Source organism: Barbus barbus, assembly GCF_936440315.1.
Source record: "Barbus barbus genome assembly, chromosome: 10".
Taxonomy (NCBI): Eukaryota; Metazoa; Chordata; class Actinopteri; order Cypriniformes; family Cyprinidae; genus Barbus; species Barbus barbus.
The window spans coordinates 8,573,077-8,599,700 of NC_136738.1; the positions used below are offsets into that span (position 1 = coordinate 8,573,077).

Genomic DNA, 26,624 nt, shown 5'->3' on the forward strand with positions numbered 1-26,624 from the left:
TGATTTATTTTGCAGCCTGTTCCAAGTTCATTTAACTTTTTATTTTTTTTAGCTTCTTCCTCACCTTAAATGTCCTTGTAAATTCAAAAATATGTCAAATAAATTTATAATGAATGTGACACAAAACTTCAGTTGCTCTTCAGCCTCAACCACATACAACATTTTTCATCTCAAAGACGACTGAAAATGGTTGTTTACATGATTTTTACACTAATTTTGGAGTTTTATTTTGGTAGTTTGTTGTATCTTGATTTAAATTCAGGGTGACTTTATTAGGCTATTTATTGTGTTTAGGTGCAATGATTTTTTTTTTTAAGTTTCTAGTATAAGCAACAGAACTGAACTGTAATTGAATATATTAATATAAATCAATACACAATCCACTGATTCATCTCCTCATGTTGAAGTGTTAGGCCTACATGTGAAAAGCGGCAACAAAAATATTCCCAGCACGAAATGTTTTTCATTCAGAGCGCATTTATATGCATAAATGATCAACGTTAATGCCTGAAATACGAGCATATAACCATATTAACAAACTCGCACGAAATAACTCTCAGTTGCCTATTTAGCAATATTCAAATAAAGCCAACCCAAGGGTGGCGCTGAAGTACTGTGTAAAAGTCGATTTAATTGCAGTTCGGTTTGTTTTTAATATTACAGGAACAAATACTAACTACTTTACTGTTTTTGTATGTCACAGAAAAACATAACCCAATGAAAGGCTGAATGTGACCGTGAAACATCATCTACCATTCGCTGAAGTGAATTGGTTGATTTATTATTAATAATAATGAGCATTTAATTTGTAAACACGATCTGCGCTTGATGGACATTTTCTGACTAAAGTGGAGATGAAAGAGGAGCGCGGGAAACTCACACTACCGTCACGGCTGAGTTTCCCGCGCCGCGGCCGGAGCGGCGCTCCTCTTTGATCTCTCTTTTATTACCGCGCGCAAACAAAGCTGACTTCTGCCTCGCGCTCAGTCAGAGGGCATTCCAGAAAAACGCGAACAAAAGGCCGTGAGTGACAGCGCCACTGTCCGCCACCCCAGGCGCATCATTCCCCTCCAAAAGACTGAAAAGGATTTAGATCTTGTCCATGTAAAAGCTCCCGTTTGTAAATCTTAATAGAACCATATAATTGTAAAGCGTGCTCGTGAATGCCTTCATGCCCAAATAGCGCTCATTTCCGTAACACAAATTTTGAATTGTGTGCCATAAAATCGTTGCATCCTACATTAACTTTTAAAAGACCGAGAACTGTATTCTGTTCACCTGCTAGCCTATTTGAAGAAAACACTTGCCTAAATTGGTGTAAAACGGAAATTGCCTTTTGTTGTAGGCTTATTTAAAACCTTGGATATTTGACCAGTAGGCTATTATTAAATATTTTTTATTCGTTATTTGCAAAGTGTCATTAGTTTTTCATTAAATCATAATGGACCGTTTTCTATATTTGTGCTTTTTTTATTATTATTTTTTTCCTGAATAGGCTACCGCCTGTACTGCACCGGCCACCAGCACACAAAAGGAAATGAAAATAATTTTAGTCTATTGCCTTCTGGTCAATTTACCTTGTAGCACAGAAAGCGCGTGGAGCAGACGCGCAGCCCTAACGAGTTCCCAGGCAGGGCTCGAGCTGTAATTATTCCGCCGGGTTTTCTGTGGGATCGGACGCTGCACTGGATAAACACAAAGAAGTCAGAGAGCATCCTTGAACCTTTTCAGTACAGGGCCACTGATATTCAAATAACAGTCAGAGACCATTTGACTGCGAGAGCGTTTTAAATTCAACATTTGCATAAGGCCTCTCCCCATTTCCCCTTTCAAAAGTGGCATCCAGAAAAGGCAGGCAAGAAAGAAAGAGAGGGGGGGAAACTGTTCCCATAACACCAAATCAAGTGTAGCGTTTTATAAAAGCTAAACGATGCTTTATGCCTTCAGCCCTCTCTTGGATGGACATTTTCCGTTTGACATGCAAATTTAAGCAGTTAATTTGAGCAATTCAAATAAATATTCAGAGGCCCTTTGTCACTGAATCCCCTCGGAAAATGTGCGATAAAGAGCTTCTGAACAAATGATGTCTCGGAGAGTAATTAGATATTTGATAAGACACGAATCCCTAATCGCCAATACAAGGCACATGGGGCTGCGATGTGCTCCAAGTCATAATTAATACTATTTAACAAGATTTTCATTTGGACAAAAATGCCTTTCCGGGGCATTAACTATTGATTTATCCCACTGGGGAAAACGAGTCTACATTAGCGCAACATCATGGATGTTTAGTCTGCAGTGTTTCAATTTTTCCAAAATGTAAATAAATGTGCGTAATAATTACGCGCGGTCTTTAAACGATCACAGCTGAGACTAGCAAAGCCTCGGTTGAACCGGATGAAAACATTTGCACCAGACAACCCAATCTTTCGATTTTAAATCCCTTTAATTACAAAATGAAAGCCTTATAAGCGTGACTTTGTACAATTAAACATTTATATATTTTTAGCAAGGTAAAGGAAAGGTTAAATGAATTTTAAATAGCTGTGTAACATACATACTGACATCCACAAAGTGCGTCGAAAGGAAAAGAAAATTCCCTGAATTTCAGGATCCACCACAAAACAATCATAAGTAACATTTACAAGGAAAAATAACATGTTCTTTTTGTGAATATATGTACACAATTAGCTCAATCGGCTGCCGTGGTTATTTAGTTCCCGCAGCGATTCTGCAGCAAATGTCCACTGTTAAAAACACTGAGCCTCGACGAGACTTCATCGTCCTGAAAGCTGAGGAAAAGCGTTCGCCTGTGCGCAGCAGAAAAAGCCAGTGTTGCACTGAAAGTGCTCTTTCCAATGCAATGTCAGAGTTTGTCGCATACTCCAGACCCGTTTCCTTTTCTCGATTCACCTAAAAGAGGAAAATGCCTTCGAGGTCAAGCTCAGGACTCGTGGTGCGGAGACTGATCTTTGACCGTGACCCGTGGGTTTACACCCTCTAAAATCAGTTCGGGCGACTCGGACCTGGGCGTCTCCAGGTTGCTGGTGTCGGTGTCACTGTCGCTGCCCTTTTTGCCTCCGCCTCCAGCGGTGTGCGTTTTGATGTGTTTGCTCAGGTGGTCGCTCCTCATGAAGCGCTTGTTGCACACCGGGCAAGCAAACCGCTTCTCGCCGGTGTGAGTGCGCAGGTGCCTCTGGAGCTCGTCTGACCTGGTGAACCGTTTGCCGCAAAAAAGCCAGTTGCACACAAAGGGCCTCTCGCCAGTGTGCCACCTCAGGTGCGCTTTGAGGTGAGACGTTTTCCCGTAGACTTTACCGCAGCCTGGGATGTGACAGCTATGGAGTCCTTTCCTCCGCAGGCTGGCCCCCGCGGGCCCCAGCCGCTCCGCCTCTTGGCAGTTTGGGCAGTCGCATGTGGCGCGTCCGGAGTATCTCCTGGAGGATCTGGAAGAGGTCCCTATGCCCGAGCTGGCGCCGGAGATCATAGCGTTTGTGGCCGACGCGTCAGTGTAAGTGGGGATCACGGTTTTGAATCCTTCCTGCGTCAACAGGTGCTGGCTGGTGGACAGGAGATGGGACGCAGTGGGGCTGATGCCGGTGGAGCTGAACGCGGAGTGCGTAAGGGTGGAGAAGTCTGGGTTATAGCTGCTAAGCTGCGAGTGGATGGCTTGGGGGGTTCCGGAGTGCAGTGAACTTTGCAAACTGCCGGCTGGGTTTTGCACCTCGAGCCACGAGCCTGGGTTCGTGTGCACGTCCCACCACGTTGACGCGCCGTTGGCCACTTCGCCAGAGATGGTGGAGTGAAAGCCGGACTTGTACCACGATTCGTACGGGTGCGCCATGCCGACCCGCGGATATAGGGTCTCTGCAGACGAGTGCACTTTGGAAATGAAGGCGGACTGTCCTGACTCCTGCGAGGAAACGCTCGCCGTGTTGGAGAACAAGCTGCTGTATTCGGCGGAGAACGCGGAGGAGGTCGGCGAGGTCGAGGCCAGGCAGAAAGCGCTGTTTGCCGAGCCGGTGTTGGTCGATAGTCCCGAGGTGCTGCGGCTTGTGGCGACGGTGAATCCGGGCAGGCTGGAGCCCAGGTTGCAGCTCGACGACGATCTCTTCCAGGGATGAAATCCGCCTTTGGAAAACGCGCTGGAGTCGGGGAGAGTCGTGAGGGGACTGGTGTTGCCAATTTTGTTGCAGGTTGCAGCCAGCATCGCTAAAGGGGTAGTTCCAAACCGCGGCTCTTCCTGTTTGGATGAGAAGTTTATGCTCTTTATTAGACTGTAAAACATAGTTGGGCTGTTTTGAAAATCAAACAATCCAGCAAGTCTAAACCAAACGCCCGAATCAAACCAAAACACTGAGTCAAGCGCGAAAATTAGTTACTTCACTTGTGATTTTTTTTTTTTTTTCAAAATAGTTGTACGAGTTGTCATGTCTTAAAGTCCTTAAAGAATTCCACGTTTACATTACGGTAGTATTATCATTTTTAATAGGCTAACTAAAGGAATATCAATACACTATTATAAATTAATTCCTTTATGTTTTATTATTAGGCTGTTATTTCCAGAAAGTATCGTTTCGCTGAACGTGGTTTTCAAGTTTCCAATGTTTTATTATATCTTCTTCGGATCAGCGCATGCTTTCAGCCTTAATTTAAAGCACCAGTACTAGTATATATATATATATATATATATATATATATATATATATATATATAAACTAGAGAATTAAAATCTCTCTGTGAAAGTCGAAAAGGTTCTCTTGTGGCATCGTTCGTTTTAAGAACGTAAATAAAAGCCATTGAAAAGTTTGAATGCAAGCAAGCAACACTGAAATGTCAATACTACCAGAGGAATTAATGCAACTAAAAGAACAAAAAATAGGTCGAATTAAAATAAAGAAGTGCTTACTTACCCCAAGTATAGACGTAGCCATATCCAGGGCCTTTCCTAGACAGCTAGTTGAAGAGAACAATGACTCAGTGTTCCAGTGTGACTGAGGGACAGTGCGCTGAAGCTTTACTCTCTCTACTCGAGTTGTATAGTGAGCGCGTGCTTTGAAGTACAGCTGGCTGCAATACTCAGCCAATCTGAGCGCGCGACGGGCCGCGTCCGACCAATAAGCGACGCGACCATGACAGAAATACTAAAGCTGCACGTCAATCAATGACTGGGGTACTGATCCCACTGTCAAGCAATAAGCCATCAGCTATTTTTCATCGTTTTTTTTATATATATATGGCCATCAAGGCGCAGAATCTGCACACACTATAGTGCTCGGCTCATATTGGTATTTAATAGGCATCCTCCGATGGTAAGCGGCTCATCTTGATTTTATGCATGATATCCATATCTGTTTTGTGTGTCGATGTGCAAACGGATGAGCTTAAAATTAAAGGTTCACACGCGTAACCGTTTGCAGCTGTAATCCCGATATTATTTTAATTATATTGGCTATTTTGTAGGTAGTTATATTGTGATTTGATGTAGGGATTAAAACCATAACGATATTTCTGTTTAGTCTCGTTAGCGTTGTTATAAGGTGACATTACGCAGCCATGTTTTGAGAGGATACAAAATCATAAGTATCATGCAACGTCAGAGTCATTTTCTTTTTTTTCTTTTTATTTATTAATAGTATATTTTTTCAAATTTAAGAATGTTTTAGTCATGCTTTGACTTTTTTGAAAATTCCAAATATTAAAAACATGTCGAACTTTCAAATTAGAACCAGTCGGTGAAATGCAAGAATGCATCTTGGAGGAAGAGGACGCAGGGGCACCACTGATCCCACAACAGGTGTGTTAGACTTTTGTTGAGAGTGTGAGAGAGAAAAAGAGGGAGGGATGTTGGGGGGCGCATGTTAGGGTTTGGGGTGTTAATGCGCGCGCGCGCTCACCCTCGCGCTTCCTTTAAATGCCTTCAGAACAACACGCGAGCACATGACTCAAAAACCGTAGAAAATCGTTAAAAATATTTATTCTTATAATTTAGGCCTATATGAATTCTTAATGCAAAGTTTGAGCGCTAAATTATGTAGAATTAAATAAAAAAAATTATTGAATATAAAATAAATACAAACCTTTTGGATATATATAAATAACAGATCAAATAATTAATTATGACAATTTTTTCTCAGTAATTCTTTTTTATATATAAAGATCAATGCATTATAGCAGTGTCTTGCGCTGCTTGATAAAACATTTAAGGCTAATGACATAATGTAACAATTGCCTGCTTTGGAGTGAATCGCCTCCTTTTAAAAGTTAAAGCAATTTTCTTGAGAATGGCCCCGCCGAAACGTTGTGCATTACTGTATTCAAAATGACCAAATAATGCTCCATTATAGCGGTTGAACGCTGCCAGTCAGGCTGGATGCAATTTACTCCAAAGCGCTTTGCTTTAAATTCCCTCCTATGGAGAGAGCAAGGGAATATAAAACAATTTATTCAAATCCAAGTGGTGGAGTCTCGAAAATCGCTTGATTTCCGCAATCACTGCAAATTGACGGAGGAACAATTAACACTATTAAACGTCTGTTCAGCATAAACAAATTGGCCTGAGGCTCGGAGATGTTTAGGTTACATATTTAGATATGTATGTATGCGCATGTACTGCATGTCTATTCACACTGCTGCTGATGCTGCTGCTGCCAATGAAATAAAATTGGGGCATCTGATGTGGATTTCTTACCAGTCAGGCGAAATGTGTCCAATATGAGACGCTGATGAAAACAGGCCATTAAACAGACTACTCGCAATTAATATATGAATTCATATATTCACTTTGAGTGGTTTCTTTTCATTTGTGGATTGATTACGCCTGTCAGCTTTTATGTGTCAAATAGGCTAAATGTAGCTATTGAAAACTGCATTTTATAATAAAGACAGAAAGAAAATAAGCATTAAACGGCACATTTAATATATATATAAAATGTTTTGTAATTTGTTAAAACCAAATTTATTTTTGTTTGTTTTTTAGAAGAAAAAATTAAATCAGGTCTTTCGTTTTAAAGTAGAAGCAAGTTAGATGTCAATTAATACTATGATCATTTGAATTCAGTGTAATTCTGATCACCAAAACGAACCAGACCTTACACTCTGCATATTTAAATTAAAACTCGAATTGTATTAAAAAAGCACAGTCCGGCTGGTGGCTTGCGAGCACTTTTCTGTGGTAATTAGAAGCCTATTACAAGTCATTAGATTGATCAATGTACCTTAAACAATGCGAGTGATTTATTTGGTGAGAACAAAACGCTGTGCATCTATTGTCTTGAGCCTGAGTGACGATATACATCCATCAAAGCGTTAAACACCACAAGATGAATGATTAATCCGGACCTATTCATTAAAAGGGTCTGGCCCGCTCCAGAAGCCCTGCATTCGTACAGAAGCAGGGAGAGAGGGCTTTTCAGAGGAGAATTTTTGTCGGTTGCCGCTGGGATTAATTTGTCCCCACCCTTAAGAGGAAAAGCGCATTTGTGGATAATTAACTAATCTGGCTCATTTTAAAATCCCTCTCTACTACAGGTCCTTCACTTGATCACCCCAAACAGCCTGGTTTCCTCCCTCTGGCAATTCAAAGAGAGTCACAACAAATATTAACTCACATCTCAGTTGCTTTTTTTCGCAAATAATGTCACTTCTCGAAGCACCTCGCAGGTTGGTTTTGTGATTAAATGTCTCTATTTGGAAAAACTCTTCTGGGGCCAACAGCAAAATTTCCTGTGTTTGTGCACTTTATGATTTTGACAATAAAACAAACGCATGTTATGTCCGTAGACAGGTTCAAGCATGTTCAATGAGCTCACTGTGATTCGAGGCTCTAACCAAACACTGAGGACTAAGTCTTCATCTGTGCAACTGTGTTATTTTTTTAATAAACCCGTATAAAAGGACGAGGGGTTTGTGAAGGTCTTGACGCTGGTGGCGCAAAACAAAGCGCAGTGAAGAGAAACGCCTTTGTGCTTCCAAGCAGAACATTTTTTCCTCAATTATTTCAGTTCGTAGATTTAGACAAACGAAGACACAGATTAAATCATGGGTGGGTTTTCGATTTGCAGATTCTTCATATAATAAATTCGCTAATTTATTCATACAACACATCTCTGTTGGATACGTGGCCATTGTTTTTAGGCAGATGTGAAAGCGCACAGGTCACCGGCATAACAAGTGATCGCCGTGACATTCGCTTCCAAGTAAACCTGCAATTCCTCTGGACGTCGGATTTTAGTGCATGACAGCTATTAGCTGTTGACACTGCGCAATTAAACCAAAAAAAAAAAAAACAGTCGCGTATTAAACTAACACTTGTCAAATTGGTCATTGTTTATAAACTGTACTTTCAGATGAAGTCAAGTGTCAGGTGCATTTTAGGGGCCCACAGTTTTAGTCACATCCCTCTCTCTCTCTCTCTCTCTCTCTCTCTCTCTCTCTCTCTCTCTCTCTCTCATCACCCAGCATTATTTCATCTTAAAAACAGGAGGAACAGATCACTAGGGTTACAGCCTTCTGTGGCCATTTCAGTATCCAAACATAGTGATCTTATCCGTGCACATTATGATTTCATAATTTGCTCACAGACAAAGAGCCTGTGGAGGATCGCGCTCAGGTCATGGCGAGGGATGTCGTGTTTGTTCTAAGTGGCCAGTGAATGTTATCTGCTATTCTCCGCCTGTCACAATAGAGCAACAGTGACACTGCGCACATTAATGCACGACTATTTCTAGGAAATTTGCATATGTATGCCATATGATTTTTTTACTGTTGTGTTTGTTAATGTTAATGGCGTCTTGGGATATGTAACAGCGGGATACTATCTTGCTATTTTTTAATTAGATTATATAGTATAGTTTTATTCTTTTTAAAATAATTTAAAAAATATATTGAATTTAAATATTGTTTTAAAATGCATTTTTTTATTAGTAGCTTTACCAAAACATAAGAAAGAAAAAAATCCCCAAGCAATGCATTTAGCACGTTAGGTCGCGTTTCTGAGTTGAAACGTGTCTGTCATTGCAGTCACAATCAAGAGAGGCTACTGGTTCTGTCAGGATCCAGCTCAGATAAACACACGCGCCAACAGGTGACTAGTGAAAATCCCTCGGTTCACGGCGCTGCCGCGGCTCAAACTCTACACGACGAGGCTGTCGCCTGTAATTTCTGGCGCAGAGGGATGGGTTGTGCGGAGAAGTGCTGCGGTCCACCACTGCTCATCTCTGTAGTGACCGTGTGACTGACGGCTCTGTCCAATTGAGTTTGGACTCGTCTGAGATCTCGTGACACGCGAGCGGTTTGCTATGAAATTGTTACAAATAGAAAGATGTAATTAAACTGCTTACTTAGGCCTTACAAATACAGAGCACTGTCATGATACTGTGGTGTTACGATTTAAATATCATGGTGTATGAGGATGCTAAGGTGCTGTTGCTGCATCACAGCGCCATGTATTGCCATTAAGATGTAGGCTATGCTACCTCGGCAAAGGCAATTCTGTTTTTAAATTTTCTTTAAGGACCTTTTTAAGTACTGTTTTAGTAGTATATGAAAATCCATGGCATTTCCATCTGATACCATCAATGAAGCATGGTACAAACACAGTACTTTATTTGCAAAGGTATCATGTTTTTGTTTTTTTTCATAAGAAGTGTCTTATGCTCTCCAAGGCAGCATTTATTTGATTAAAAATACAGTAAAATTAGTAATATTTTAAAATATTAGTATATAGTTTAAATGAACTTTTTTCTACTTGAATATATTTGAAAATATAATTTATTTCTATGATGCAAAGCTGGATTTTCAGCATTCAGCATCATTGCTCCAGTCTTCAGTGGCATGATCCTATAGTACATATATATATATATATATATATATATATGGAGTCAAACCAAAATTTATTCAGACACCTTCAGCATTTCTCACATTATCAGTTTATTCGCTATAGTTTTGAAAATGGTAATAAAATGACAAGAACTCAGAGTTAAACAGATTTTTATCAATTATGTTGCTAGTCCACTGTATGAAGAATTTTTGGGTATAATATGTCACAGTTTACTTTATTTTGCAATCCTCACTACATAAATGACCTAGAGTCCTGCACTCAAAAAAATTTAAATAAAAATAATAATCTAAAATTATGTCTGGTGTCTGAATAATTTCTGGTTCGACTGTGTGTGTGTGTGTATATATGTGTATATATATATATATATATATATATATATATATATATATATATATATAGACTGAAAGTATATTATGATATCATGGCTCTCACATATAATTTCTTGGCCTTAATCTTTAGCAAATCCAAGCAGATTTGATGGCCCTTGCAGTGTTTTATTTAGCTGTTTACAGAGGGGTTCTTTCACTACTTTAGAGGTCACTCTTAAAGTGCCCTTGAATTATATTCTGCTGTCAGATTGGATGCGTTATTCTGGGCAGTGAAAGATCTTGAGCCCTATGTCATCAATCTAAAGCAATTTCAGCCCTATTGGTTTTTGCGTTTCGACCAAGCAGTCATTCCCATTCCCAGCAGCAGGTGAGGTGGAGACAGCTGGTCTCGTGGTCACCCTTCCCTGAGTGAAGGACTCTTCAGCTGCCGCAGAAATCGCTCATCCTGCTCAACATGGGGCCGTGGTCTCACACCACCACTCCACCCGCGCAAACAATTTACCCCTGAATCCCAAATCCAACAGATCTATTATGGGATTAAAGGCCTTGTTATCAGGCTTTGTGCTGGAATAATAGCAGAGCGTCAGTTCAGATTCATATGTTATTTTCCTTTGTCTTTTAGAAATGAGACAATGCTCTTTAGTGTCTATACCGTTCTGATCCAGTCAGGGACATCATGTCAGTGTGTGCGCTGTGTCTCTATTTTCAGGAAGTCAGCTCGACACAACAGCGCGCAGCATCTCAAGGCTTCCTCTTCCGCATCACTGAGCCAGATAAAAACACTGAATCCAAGCACCACCAACGCTGCCATTTGCCCTCCTCGCAACACACACACACACACCTGCCAGGTATGGGGTTTGTCTGTCTCACACTGTGCATCTGTCTGTCTGTATTTGTTGAAAGCTTTCTTTCTGCACCAGACACAGTCAATTAAGGTGCAAGAATGAAAGGAAAAGATTAAGAAATAAATATATCAGGCCGTTTACATTTTGAAGTCCTGTCAATGCTATAAAAACGATTAATCAAACAATTATATTCTGCCATTGCTAACTTCATTTTTATTGTACTAGCACCCACTGGGCCATTTTCCTATAGATGTTTATTTTATTATATTTACAGTGGCTCCAAAATGCATTTACAAAACAGAAAATGCCAAAATACACCTTAACAGAAAACATTTTTTATAATTCAAAACTTTGTTTGTTTAATTAATTAATTAATTAATTAATTAATTGCTTGATATGTGTGCTTTTAAGTGAGGAATTTATTTAAAATAAATGCTGATTGGTTTTAAATTTTGTGTTTATTTTGATCTGATCTTATTTTATTTTTGATATAATTTGATTTAATTTAGGGCTGTCAAATTGTTTAATCATGATAAATTGCATTCACAAAAGAAGTTTGTATTTACATAATATATGTAGGTGTACTGTGTATATTAATATGTATTTATAAACACACATGTTGGATATATATTTTTAAATATGACTTATATTATATATATAAATATATTACACATTTTTCCTAAATATATTCACACATATATTATCTAAACACAAACTTTTATTGTGGATATCGCGATTAATTGTGAAAGTGAAAGTGACGTGACATACAGCCAAGTATGGTGACCCATACTCGGAATTTGTGCTCTGCATTTAACCCATCCAAAATGCACACACACAGCAGTGAACACACACACACACCGTGAACACACACCCGAAGCAGTGGGCAGCCATTTATGCTGCGGCGCCCAGGGAGCAGTTGGGGGTTCGGTGCCTTGCTCAAGGGCACCTCAGTCGTGGTATTGAGCGCTGGACATTCACTCCCCCCACCTACAATCCCTGCCGGCCCGAGACTCGAACCCGCAACCTTTGGATTACGAGTCCGACTCTCTAACTATTAAGCCACGACTTCCCCAAATTGTTTTGACAGCCCTAAAATTGAATTTAATATTCAGTAGGCTCCACACTGAGCTTCTGAATATTCATTGATATTGCTAATCAGAATTCTTGTCTCGGTTTTCTCTGATGGTTTGTGGCAGAGTGTGTAGGATGTATATAATGTATGTTTTTCTGTCAAGGAGGTGTGTGCGGTATGTAAAGGCTTCCTGTCACGCAATAGTTTTATGTTCGGCGTTGAGTCATGACTGAAAGCGTCTGTCTGGCCGGGTCGGGATGGGACCGCACCTGTTCTTTCTCACACACGTTTACCTCAGCAACCGTGAGCAATGCAATGACTCCCTATAGTTTTATGGCTACCTCGTCATGGAGGTTACTCATCGCAGCAGTGTGCAGGAGCCTTCAGAAATATATCCACAAAAGTGCACCCACATGTCGGCATGTTGCTTAACACAAAATCACAAGGCCCAGCATGATTCAGAGTGTCTAGTTTTGGTCAGAAAGAAGTTTGCACGATAACAGAGTCATATTAAACTGTCTGCAGCTACTCATAAAGTTGTTAAATTCAAGCTGCTACTCATTTGTACTTTAGTTGCCTTCACAAGCTGCTAACTAAATGTGATTGAAGGTAAAAGTAAAGGAACTATCAAATAACATATTTGATTATTGGTCAGATCAGAAAACAGCTCACACTCTATTGTTCAAAAGTTTGGGGCTAGTAAGATTTTTGAAATGTTCTTTTAATTAAGTCTTTTAATGCAAGAGGTTTATGCAAAAATACAGTAAAAACAGCAATATAGTGAAATATTATTACAATTTAAAATAACTATTTTCTGTTGGAATATATATTTAAAATGTAATTTATTCCTGTGTTGCAAAGCTGAATTTGTAGCATCATTACTCCAGTCTTCAGTGTCACATGGTCCATATAATTCTGATATGATTATTTGCTGCCAAAGAAACATTATTATTATTATCAGTTATACGGTTGTGTTGCTCAAGAGTTTTGTTGAAACCTTAATAGAAAACAAAAGCTTTTATTTGAAATATATATATTTTTTAACAATATAAAAGCCTTTACTGTCACTTTTGATCAATTCAGTGTGTCCTTGATTAATAAAAGTATTAATTTATTTCAATCAATCAATCAATCAATCAATCAATCAATCAATCAATCAATCAATCAATCAAATAAAATCTTAGTGACGCCAAACGTTTGAAAGGTAGTGTATGTTTAGTTACTGCTCTCTATCATCCCTTCAACTCTAAACCAAAACCAGATCCAGGCTGACTGCTAATATTAAGAAAGTAATAATTGAAGAAAAAAAAAGTAATTTAAAGTTAAAAATAAAAATAAGAGGACTGAATGATGTCAATTAACCAGCAAAATGTTTAAGATACCGTTGAAGTATGTCCTATTGAAAAAAGGTTCATCATGATTTGCTATAGCGATTGCTAGTCAGAGGAAGATGGTAATAAGAGGTACATCTGCTTGTGCAAGAGGTGATGACCCATCAGTGTTTTTGGTCTTTTGACTGTACATTTCTGTACAAATCTTCTAAAAGTTCCTTTTGCCAGATTTTAGGAGTGCACTAACATGCAAATGTCTCTAAGTAAACAGACATGGGCTAAAAACCACTAAACTCCAATTTGAGTTTAATAGGCTTTTGAATGCAAGTCAGAGTCGGCCACTAACAACAGCATAATAAATACAGCATTCCCAGAAGAAACAGTGGATTAAAACCATCTCTCTGAAAAAAAGATCAATATCCTTGAAAGGCAAACCTCAGTGTTTAAATGCTGCAAATGAAAACCGTGTTGTTTAACTGCCAATAATGAAATCCAAGAGGACAATTGAGCACGCCCTGACTTTGATATGCTCCTAACTGCATTTCTTTATCTTCATTAAGAAGATAATTCACAACAGCTTAAAGACAAACTGTTTGTCTCTGCCTTATTATGGCGACTAACTACAAACTGTCATCGGCGGAGCGGTCCACACTCAATGCTTATCACATGTCATCTCTGCGTGGCAGCACAGAAATTACGCTCCTCTCATGTTTCTTTTGTGCTCTCGACATCGTCTTTGTCTTACACAATTAAGGTGTTACACGGTAGAATAATTTAAATTGCCGGCACTAAAATGGAGACGGAGGCTCTTTTTAAAAATAGCAGAATTTGTTTACTGATTGTATGCAGCTATTGACTTTCCCATTACTGGAGAAGAGCTCTGATTAGTGGATGTTCCATTTGCCGCGGGAGCAAGAGGCGGAGGGGATAGGGTTACAATACCAAGCGCTTATTCTCATTGTTTAGTGGATCTCTTTGCTTGGCATTACCACTGGACATGGGAATAAAGGTGTCACGGCAGCTCCGAGGCCATTTTCTGACAGATGCTCAACGGCCCTTGTGAGGCGAGACAGGCTGCGTCAGTCTTACCTTTGGAAACTCTCTGAAAGGCTCCTGGAGATTTTCATATTTTACACGGTGTTATGCGTCTCATGTTCGCCTCAAACTGCAGGTGAAAACTATTATTCTGGAGCTGTGTGTAATGTGGATGTCTGTCAGGAAGTGATTGTTTTCTTTGGGTATATCCACATGCAGATGTGCAGTTCTGAGGATAAAAGCCAGTCTATATGTAGAAATGAGTTCATATGTGAAGCATTTCTTGAGGTTAACCTACTTTTCTTTTGACATTGGGGTCCCTGCCAAAAAAAAATAAAAAAACCTAATAACAATATATTTCCATTGTCGGAAAGGAAAACGGTCTTCATTTGAATAGTGTAATAGCGGTATCATCTTGTACAAGTGCACTTGGAGGTTTGCAGTATGGAAGAAAACTTCTTTCTCCATGAGTTGCATGTGTGAGCCACTGCACTCTAAAAAATACTGCGTTGTTTCACCCCAACTTTGGTCAAATATGGACTAACCCAACTTTTGGGTTAAAAAATTAATGTAAAAGTTTAACCCAACAGCTGGGTAAGTCCATACATGAAGTTGTCTTTACACAGCTGAGTTAAGCCAGGTCTGTGGCGGCTCTAAATTCTCTGTAAAATCTCCCAATTAGTGTTGGGGAAGCTACTTTACAACTGTATCTTGTCAAACAGTATAGCTATACACAATAAGCTGTTAATGTTCAGGCTGTTTGTTTAAGGTATTTGGTAACATTTTAGTTTAGGGACCAGTTCTCAAGATTCAAGATTTTTATTCGTCACATACAGAATTATATAGAGTATAACTAGCAGTGAAATGTAAGTCAGGTCCGCTCCAAGGACAGTGCAATTGTATAGACAAATATTAAGAAAAAGAAATGTAGAAAAGAAAAAAATAAATAAATAAAAAGAATAAAATATAAGAATAAAAAATATAAATATAAATGTGCAGGTCAGTATGTTGTTGACATAAATAGTAATTTAACAGGAATGTGCAAAAGAATGTGCAAAAAAGTTGTACAGGGTATTTAAATAGCAGCATATGAGGTTGAAAAAATTATGAATAGCTTATTGATATGGTGATATTTACATGGAGTCAAGTGATGTTATGACACAGAGTTAGAGTTTAGGAGCCTGATGGCCTGGGGGAAGAAGCTCCTTCTAAGTCTCTCAGTTTTTGCCATCAGGCTACGGAAGCGCTTACCAGATGGAAGCAAAGTGAATAGTCGGTTACCAGGGTAACCGTTAACAAGTTGCATGCATATTGTATTACTAGCATATTGGCTGTTTCTTAGTACTTATAAAGCACATTTTAATGCCTTATTCTGCATGGCCATATTTTAGGTCTCTTACACAGCAACCTTAACAACTACCTTACTAACCATTAATAAGCAGCAAATTAGGAGTTTATTGAGACAAAAGTTATAGTTAATAGTTTGGTCCCCAAACTAAAGTGTAACCATTATTTTGTATTATTATTGTAGTAAATATTATAATTTGTATATGTAGCATTAAAATAAAACACACAATTGCATGTGTTATTTTAACACACTGTCTTAATGAGCTGATTTACCAAAATGCATCAGCTTTATATGAGAGGGTGGACATTTTGGCAAAGAGATTTGATTACCACCAAGCTGTGTATGCCAACATTCGGTTGGCATTATCTTTTCTCAGGTGTTCGGTCATCTCAGATCATTTAAGGGTTGGATCCAGACTGAATCTTCTGTAATTCCTAGTTACCATGGGATGTTAATCCCGTGGCAGAAACAGAGAAACAAATAGAGACATAATTAGCGTAGCTGCTGTTCCATCTAAGCAAAAATGATTTGTTCAACCCAAGCTAAAGAATAATAATAATGCACATTTGATCAGATATAACTACAGTACAAGATTATAAGATTATGTGAATGCTTGGCTAAAGAGATGTGTCTTTAATCTAGATTTAAACAGAGAGAGTTATCAGGAAGGCTATTCCAGAGTTTGGGAGCCAAATGGGAAAAAGCTCTACCTCCTTCAGTGGACTTTGCTATCCTAGGTACTACCAAAAGTCCAGAATTTTGCGACCTTAGGGAGCGGGTTGGATTGTAGCGTGGTAGAAGACAAGTTAGGTATGCAGGAGCTACACCATTTAGGGCCTTATATGCAAGTAGTAATATTTTGTAAATGATACGGAACTTAATAGGTAGCCAGTGCAGAGACATCTTTTACATTTTTTTACACAATCTATTAGTTTAGATAGTTTAGAAGTTTCATCTGGTCTTGTTGAGATATATAGTTGAGTATCATCAGCATAACAATGAAAACTAATCCCAAGAGGTAACATGTATATTGAAAATAGCAGAGGACCTAGGACATATCCTTGTGGTACTCCATACTTTACTGGTGATAATTGAGACGAATCCCCATTTAAATTAACAAAGTGGTAGCGATTGGACAGGTAGGATCTAAACCATCTTAAAACCTGCCCTTGAATACCAGTATAGTTTTGTAATCGACCTATGAGTGTGTCATGGTCTATAGTGTCGAACGCAGCACTAAGATCAAGTAATACTAGCAATGAGATGCAGCCTTGGTCTGAAGCAAGAAGCAAGTCATTTGTAATTTTAACAAGTGCAGTTTCTGTGCTATGGTGAGGCCTGAAACCTGACTGATATTCACATTTTTTGCAAGAAGGAGCACAATTGAGCAGGCACAACTTTTTCTAAAATTTTAGACATAAACGGACGATTTGAAATGGGTCTGTAATTTGCCAGTTCATTAGAATCTAGTTGTGGTTTCTTAATAGAGGCTTAATAACCGCCAGCTTGAATGGTTTTGGGACGTGACCTAAAGATAACGATGAGTTAATAATATTGAGAAGCGGTTCTTTTGCTACAGGTAACAACTCTTTCAGTAATTTAGTGGGTACAGAATCTAATAAACATGTTGTTGGTTTAGATGCACTGATAAGTTTATTTAGCTCTTCCTGTCCTATAGTTGTAAAGCACTGCAGTTTTTCTTTGGGTGCGATGAATGAAGCTGAAATACTAGACGCAGTAGAATCTACATTTGATATTGTATTTCTGATGTTATCTATTTTATCAGTAAAGAAATTCATAAAGTCATTTTTTACTGGAAACTATTAAACTGTGAGGGAATATTTAGATCGGGTGGCGTCTGTTTATTTGTTAATCTAGCCCCTGTGCTAAATAAAAACCTTGGATTGTTTTGGTTATTATCTATGATTTTGCGGATATTCTCTGCCCTGGCAGCTTTTATAGCCTGTCTATAGCTGGACATACAGTTTTTCCACGCAATTCTAAAAACTTCCAAGTTAGTTTTTCTCCATTTGAACTCAAGATTACGAGTTTCTTTCTTGAGAAAATGGGTATAACTGTTGTGCCATGGCGCAGTACGTTTTTCTCTAACCTTTTTCAATTTGATGGGGGCAACAGCTTCTAATGTATTAGAGAAGATAGTGCCCATGTTGCTAGACATTTCGTCTAGTTCATGTGTATTTATGGGTACACAGAGCAGTTGAGATAAATCAGGCAGGTTATTTGTGAATCTGTCTTTGGTGGCTGGAACAATAGTTCTGATCGGACGATAACGCGGAGCCATATAATTAATATCAGTAATACGCAGCATGCACGATACAAGGAAATGATCAGTAACATCATCACTTTGAGGTACGATATCTATATCGGTAAGATCAATTCCATGCGATATAATTAAATCTAGTGTATGATTAAAACGATGAGTGGGCCCGGTGACGTTTTGCTTGACTCCAAGAGAGTTTATTAGGTCAGTAAACGCAAGTCCTAACGCATCATTTGTATTATCAACGTGAATGTTAAAATCTCCGACAATTAGCACTTTATCAACATTAACCAATAGATCTGAGAGGAAATCTGCTAATTCTTTTAGGAAATCTGTATATGGCCCTGGCGGTCTATACACAGTAGCCAGAGCAAGAGATATGAGAGATTTCTTTTGCATATCTAACAGTGTAACATTAAGCAGAAGTATTTAGAATGAGTTAAACCCCCTGTATCCTGTTTTCTGAGTAACATTGAGAATATCACTATATATTGTTGCCACACCGCCGCCACAACCAGTCTGACGGGGCTCATGTTTATAACAGTAGCTTGCTGGAGTAGACTCATTTAGACCAAAATATTTATTTGGTTTAAGCCAGGTTTCAGTCAGGCAGAGTACATCAAAATGATTATCTGTGATCATTTCATTTACAATAACTGTTTTGGGTGCAAGTGATCTATATTTAGGAGCCCAAGCTTTAAAAATTGTTTTTGTTAAATTTATTTTGGGTTTTTCTGGTTTAATCACGATCACGATAATTCAGTCCCATGAATCTGGCATAAGTGATTCCTCTGGTGATATATTTACGCCGCCACTGTCCTGTTAAACAGGCTGCATTCGCTTTTGTATGATATTTAAACAGCTTTCAGATGCAGCTTCAGGTCAAATTACTAAACCACATTTTTCACCACTGTACTTTACCACATTTCCAGCACTGCAGATCAGTCTTACAATGATCATATTATATATATTGTAACTGGAATACAATTTGGTTTATCAGTTATTTTGATATATGTTTCTCCACTCATTTGTTGTGTAATGGCAGGGTTTGTCAGTAAGTAACAACTTCACAAACCACAAATCCCTTTTGGAGCTTCCATTAAGGCAATATGCTGAATCAAATATCTGTGTAGCTGTTGGATGGTGGATGAAGACTTTAATTTAGGTGAACAGAATGCAGTAGAATGTGTGCATATGTATGGCGTCCAGTATTTTTGTGTAATACAGGACACATATGGCTGATGTACTGTGACCAATGGGAGGGGAACTGTACATTAATATTGGTTTTGTTTGCTGGCCACCATGTGTAATTCAGTGAAGCAGGTTTTTATGTGATTTATAACTCCATCACTTGGACGATCCCCAAAAATTTGCACAGTGCCATGTGCTAAGACATGCGTTTTAGGATTGCTTATACTCAGTATTAGGAGTTTGTTCAAATTGTGCGACTTGGTGTGAAGTGAGCAACTTCTTTTCTAAGTGATAGGAGTTACAGTTTTTTCCAGGTGGTTGATAAAAAATAGACTTATACTGAAGAAGGGACTCATATCTATACACTAGAGACTTGCACCACTCACACATGGCCTTTAAAATATGTAAAGCATCCAGTCTATATGGTTTGTCTTTACTTGTGTTGCATATTAAAAAGATGAAATGCTCCCAGAGTTCATTGCGATATTGCTGTATTTTATGGCTCCATGTATGTTTAACCATATCCAGCTCCTTTTTTATCTTTGTCATAAACAAAGCCTGTGAATAGAACTGGAAAACCAGCCCATAAAACAGACACTTTTCTTTTATGAATTTACGGCTCACTGTTTTCACTCACCATTGTTTTCCTTGAACAGATTCCACTGAGTATAAATGGTTCCTCCACCACTTAACCATTAACAATTTCTGTCTTTGTTTTGTAATTATAAAAATGTTTTATGCAGTGTCAGCAGGGACATGTTTCAACATCCAGGGCTCTTCTTTTTATCTCCTGATTATATGGTAGTGGGAACACGCTTTTTCTTGCATCGAGATGAACGTTTGCCAAATGCGTTGAGTGTTCAACATAAAACTGTGCTGCGGCACAAATATCTGCCAGAATATGTGTGAACGTGCTGCTTTTCATGGTTTCATATGAAAGGTTATGCAGACATTCAGACCTTACGGCATACCGGAAAAGTCATTTCAATTGATTATAGGATTAGTGTAGAAAACTGCTGGTTATTAGCATGATTGTCAGAGGGCATGATTTGGTTTACTAGGTCATGCATTGATGGTTACCCTCGTTCTGTGAAAAGTCTCACAAGATTCACATGCAACATTGAACTTGGGTTGGAAAGATTAGTCAACATTATCAACAACATTGACAATAAAAAATTGTTGAAAAATATTTTTGTTGTTGTACATTCGTTTGATCTCATATGACCTTATATAAGGTCCTGAAATGATGCGGTTTGACCAGTGTGTAAGATTGTACTTCAGCCCTTCCAGATGCAGTTCAATAGAAGAAGACACACTCATGAGACGTGCAAATGAAGCTGAACCAGTGGTGTCTGATAAAGGTTTACAAAATTGCAAAAAAAAAAACATGCTGTCATGCAAAGCCCCCGATATGCTAATGGAAAAGTTATTTTGCATTCTTCCATTAGGGGTAAAAAGAAGTTTGATAAACGCTTTACTGTTAGCTTACTATTGTTTTTACATGAGCAACAAACATGACAGCATTGAGAAAACAGCAGTTAAGAAAGCATGTGATCATAATGATGTGGATATGTTTGCACAAGATCTGCAATTGCCACTCCGCTTTATACAATAGACTGCTTTGAATCAAGCACCACCTGGGGTGGTGATGGCGCAGTGGATAAGACACATGCCTTTGGTGTGAGAGACCCGGGTTCGAATCCACTGTGAGACACCAATGTGTCCCTGAGCAAGACACTTAACCCCTAGTTGCTCCAGAGGCGTGCAACCTCTGACATATATAGCTATTGTAAGTCGCTTTGGATAAAAGCGTCAGCTAAATGAATAAATGTAAATGTAAGCAGATTTTCAGTTTTAAACAGTGTCAGTGTTGCTCTCAGTTAGAATTACAACTTGATTTCCTGCTATGAAGCAGCTTTTATGTATATGTATATGAATATGCATAGAATATGTATAACTCAATATTTTAATGAATTGCAAAAACTAAATAAGCAACCAAAGCCTACTGATTCATTGATAAAATAATCAACAATTAGTCGATTAACGTTTTTTATAATTCTTAGATTATTAGTATGAAAATAATTGTTTGTTGCAGCCCTACATTTAACACTAGGTTCAAACTGGAAATCAAACTTTTCATCCCAACACTTTTGCATGTTATTTCAGTGCAAAAATCTTACTCACTGACCACCTCAATGTAGTTTAATCAGACACTAGTTTAAACCTGAGCTCGTCTACCACTTGCATCATGCATACTGAATAAATTAATTGTCATCTTTTTATGTGCAAACATACCTCCTTTCTGTGTAAAGATTCTGTGTCTTATTCAGAAAAGATCTGCAGGTGCAACTGATGATTTGATATTATTATATTATTGAGATATTTTTTAAGGCTGGTTTGTGATGAACATTTTCGTTAGATCCATAGTATCAGTGATTTATGGAATGATGATCAAATGATGCAAGCGATTCTGGTCTTCGGATCTCTGTAGTGGGACGATGCTGAGTCCTAGTAAAGTATGCCAGATTATAGTAGTCTGCGGTATCCTCCACAACTAAGCATTAAGAAACAGCCTGCAAGAATTGCACTGTGCAAGTTACATTATACTTTTTTTTTTGGCCATTTCCCTAATTTGCGGAATTATTTTTTAAGGCATGGTCAAATAAAAAAATATTCATTAGTGCATTTCCCCATTGTGAATATTTGGAGTCCCACAGCAACTCTGACCCTAACCTTGGTAGCAGTAAATGTGAATCTGATGAGAGATTTAGCAGAGTGTAGTTTATTAGACCATTGAAAACCGACCATGTCACTGTGTATTATGTCAAATTTAAGCATCTGGACAAATCTGAACACTTTTTAGGTCATTTTTTGGACATAAGAGGGTGTCAGTCATTCGTTGTGTCTCACTATGATAATCATGGTTGTTTCAAGGGTTTAACCGCTGCTGGCTATATGGCTGTGACCAAACAGAGAGAGTGTTTTATCAGCGAGTGATTGGAGCCAGGCAGTGGTTGGACTGGAATTGCAGGCTCTTGCAGAGACTTTTGAAGTACGAGGAAATATTGCTCAACCTTATACCCTATAGTACGTGCCGAGATATTTTCTGGTACTCTAATGATTTCAAAAAGGCTGTGTAAACAGTGGATTTATTTTCACTCTGAGCCTCCAAAAACTATTAGAGAGGAGTTTGGGGATCTGAGCGCTGAAAACTGAAGCCTCGACGTGCCTCATGTTCGGAAAGAGCTTCACGGTAGCTAACCAATGGTCTACTTCAGCCGGGAGAATTGTGGTTTGTCTGTGAGTGTAGAAATCTTCCCATCTCATTTGCCTTAGTCTGGTACACATTATGAGTCTCTTTCCGTGCCGCTCTGTTATTCTTGCTCAAGTCCCGTCCGTGGCCCAAAGCTCCCCAGAGCCGTGCATTTTCGCATAGCCTGATCGCCGTTGTTGTGCTTGGCTTCTCTAAACGCACACCTTCTATAATCACTAATGACACCAGCACCAGCACCAGCACCTGCACGACTACGTATCAAGTGCAGCTCTGTGAAATTACGCAGACTACTGAAGACGACTGTTATGTTACAGAGACTTACACTGCAGAAATCCCATTTTGTTTACACAGAGTTGGTATCAAGCCAAACAACGAAGAAGAAAGCCAATGTGGTAGATTCAAACGACTTGGAATATAGTCACACCCTGTAATGAGTTTTGTGGTACTTTACCTCAAAATCTTACATTTCAGCATCTGGCACCTCTAAAGCTGCTGGAAGCTGACCGTATTTCATATTTCATCAAAATATCTCTGGGAGATGCTCTGTGATGTGGTACGTGATATTAGCAAGATAACATTCTGTCCACATGCAACAATAAACAGCGGCCGGCTCTTTGTTGTGGGAAGACAATCATGTAATTTTTAATCTCTCAGAGGCAGTTTGAAAAGAAGGTTAACAAGTGCATGGAGGTGATGCAATACATGTTGTGACGTTGTAATCCAGGCTTTCACTTTTATAGTATTGTGTGCTCATCTTTCTGACCACCTAAATGAACAGTCAGTTGGTTTTGATCTACAATACTGTTCAGCAATTCAAGACATGAACAACTGTTGGGAAAAAACGCCAATAACAACTCATACATGAACGTGAATATAAGGATTAACCCTGAGATTTAACCTTAATTCACCCTGCACTGTTTGTGAACACAAAAAACTATTTATCAATTGTCCAAAGTAGTGGTGAATTCACATGTATTCACCACTTCATTCACATGTATTGTATGAAAAAGTATGATTTTTAGAAACAAACTAAGGGCCAGATTTACTAACAGCATGCACAAGTGCAAACCCTGTTTTGACATTTAAAAAATATATATTGTCAGGATTTACTGAAGACAGTGAAACATAAGCAATGAAACGGTGTAGATGGTCATTTTTGCAGCTGAACTTACTGATTATGCATTTGTAGGAGTTTCACTTTCAAAAGCAACGTTTATCCAACTGTAAGTGAAAATGAAAATTCTTTTAAGGTGATTTACTAAGTTGTGCGGTAATCAGTTCACTGGTATTTGTGCCATTATTAACCATTATTTACAAAGCATGGATTTGTTCGAAATCACACACTCTCTTGAGTTGGTACTTTTTTGAATAAGTAATTACTTTGAGACCTCAAAAAGAGTACGTTCTGTATTGCTTGAATATAATCTGGACGTATATTCGCCATGTTTTCATTGTCATGTGACCAGCGTCAGTTGTGTCACCTCACTGCCATTCATAAATCCTCTCCCATGGCCTCATGGGATAGTAAAGTTTCCATCATATGTACACTTCAGAATCACGCCGGAAGTACTACTCTTTTATGAATAGGGACATACTTCTCTTTTCACATACTGTTGTATATAGTAGGGAAGTATGCTATTTCGGATGCAGCCAATGTCTTAACCCAATTTGTGCATGTGTTGTTTGCGCCTGATTATTATTGGCTCTGCTGGTTTGCGACCCTATACGCTAATTTGCACTGTTCTTAGTAGATTGCGATGAAATTATGAAAATGATCTAACTGCGTCTGTGTTCTTTAATTTGCAAATGTTTGTAAGTAGATCAGCTGCAGAACTTTCCACTCCCATCGTCACTTTTATGGGATTGCGCCCTGTTTAGTAAATCTGGCCCTTAACATAAAGGTTCACCCTTAAACTTATAGCCCTCGGCGGGGTGTAGCATATGAAAACACACCATCAATTGAGTTCTTATGAATTCATACCAATTCGCCACCAATTTACAAACCTAAAAATATTTAAAAATGATTTGTGAAATTTATTAGCAATTTCTGAGTGGATCCTACACCAATTTTTTTTTCAGTGTAGACCACCCTGACAACTATCCACAACATCATGGCAGGAATTTTGCACCGACGAATGATACAGAAAGCAAATTGTTCATTTTAAAGGTTTTCGAGAGGAATAGCTTGGCCTGTTCTCAGCTCTAATTTTTCCCACAGCATACCGACAAGCATCAAAAGCATTTGTACCATTTTTCCGCCTAAGTGCACACAAGTGCTTGAGGCACTAGACAGACACATACACCAGGTCTCAGACTGATGTCACAGCACAGTGATTTATCAAGGAGAAATCCTCCCAATGTACAGTACACACTACAACATTTACACACTCTGTCACCACGATGAATTATGTGATTGCAGTCAATGAGAAAATCTACTGTATTTTGAGCGCCATTTACAGACAGGCACGGCGAGAGAGAGAGGAGGGGGTTTCAATCCGGCGGCGAGTGTTTGCGGCCCGTGTTGAAAGACTGTCAGCGTTTAAAACGAGCATTTTGATTAGGCTCCGATTGAGGAGTCTCTCTCTGCCTTGCCTCGTCCTGGGTGATTAGACTAAAACGGTCGCTCGTCTTGACTGGAGATCGCAGCAGTTCCACATAACACGCTCCGTGATTGAAGGTCGAAATATTTTGAATTCTAATGGAGGCTGGGTGGATGAATTGCCTGAAATAGACTGTAGAATTTGCGAACAGCCTCAACCTCCCTACCTCCTCCCCCCAAACCGCCCCGTGTCCGCTGTGAAAAGAACGGTTGGGAATGGCTGTGCTTGATGATCATAGAATTACTGGATGGTGATTCTAAACCCCTCAAAGAGGAGTTGCTATGGAGATCTCGTTCCAAACTGTGAAATGATTCCCCTCAGAAAGCCTGGAGAGCAGAGGGCTGAACACATCATTGTTCAGGTGGTGGTTGGTTAGGAAATTGCCGGTGGCTGAGCAATCACAGCGGCGGCTATAGTTAAGGATCTAAAACGGTTTGCTCTCGGAATGGTGTGGGACAACACGGATGTGCATATGATGGTTCCTTTCAATCAAGCCGCTCTCAGACGCACCGGGGCAGGGAAATGACAGATAGATAGCTCCCGTGAAGGACGAATGAAAACCATTATTGTCTCTCAAAGCTAATGAAATCTGGGACTGTCCTGCTATATCTATTCTTTGACTGCATGAATCTCAGAGCCGGTTTGAAAGGTTATCTTCCCTGTCAAGTGAAACCTCTCAATGTCTCATCTAGGTGCGCTCTTGGCCTCTATAATATTATGTTAATGAAGTATTTGGGAAAAGATTTGCACTGTCTCTGCGAGTCTTTTTTACTCTCCGTAAACGTGGCGAGTCCATTATATTTGTGTACGTAACTGGATTATTTTGCTGTTGTGTAGACAGAGGCAAATGCTTCTTCTTCTGACAGACTCGTAGAGTAGCTTTTACGGTCTTGAATGCCAGGGCAATTGCAGCGGCACATTCGTGTAGAACATCTTAACAGCGAGCCAAGGAATGCAAGTGATCTAGATGTGCTCTTCCCTTTTTCACGTGTGAGAACACGCACAGGAAGCGGACTGCCGCTGAGTACTGTAATTTGAGTGAATGATGTCGATCACATGATCTCGCAGCCGTCAACAACAAAGGAGACACTTGTGGCATCAGAATCTGTCCTGAGTGCGTCATGTGTTTTTCTGCTTAAAATCGCACTGACTATCTGTGATATTGCAAATCCTCAGTAACCAAAATATCATACTGTGCAGCTTTTACCACAAAAACCACTTAAGATACATCACACTGATGTAATATGAACAGTAAATCACAGATTTTAGACCATACAGTACATATTTGGTGCATCTTGTACAAACTATTTATGCAGCACAGTCAAAAGTTGAATATCTGTTGGGGCAAAATTACTAAAATGATACATATTTATTACAATTGACCATAAATTGCATGTATACTTGTGTATACATGACTTTAAATACGCAGTATGTAAATGACTATAGAAAAGTCCTATGCTTCAATAATTCCTAAAAA

At 39.0% G+C, this 26,624-nt stretch overlaps 1 protein-coding gene across 1 annotated transcript; it reads right to left on the minus strand.

The window, feature by feature from the left end:
* Positions 1-2,944: 2,944 nt before the first annotated feature.
* LOC306876049 (transcription factor Sp9) lies at positions 2,945-4,934 on the minus strand (the record flags this gene model as incomplete). Its single annotated transcript, XM_079426947.1, has 2 exons — positions 2,945-4,243; positions 4,914-4,934. 2 exons carry the CDS (start codon positions 4,932-4,934, stop codon positions 2,945-2,947), a joined length of 1,320 nt encoding a protein of 439 aa, XP_079283073.1.
* Positions 4,935-26,624: the final 21,690 nt, after the last annotated feature.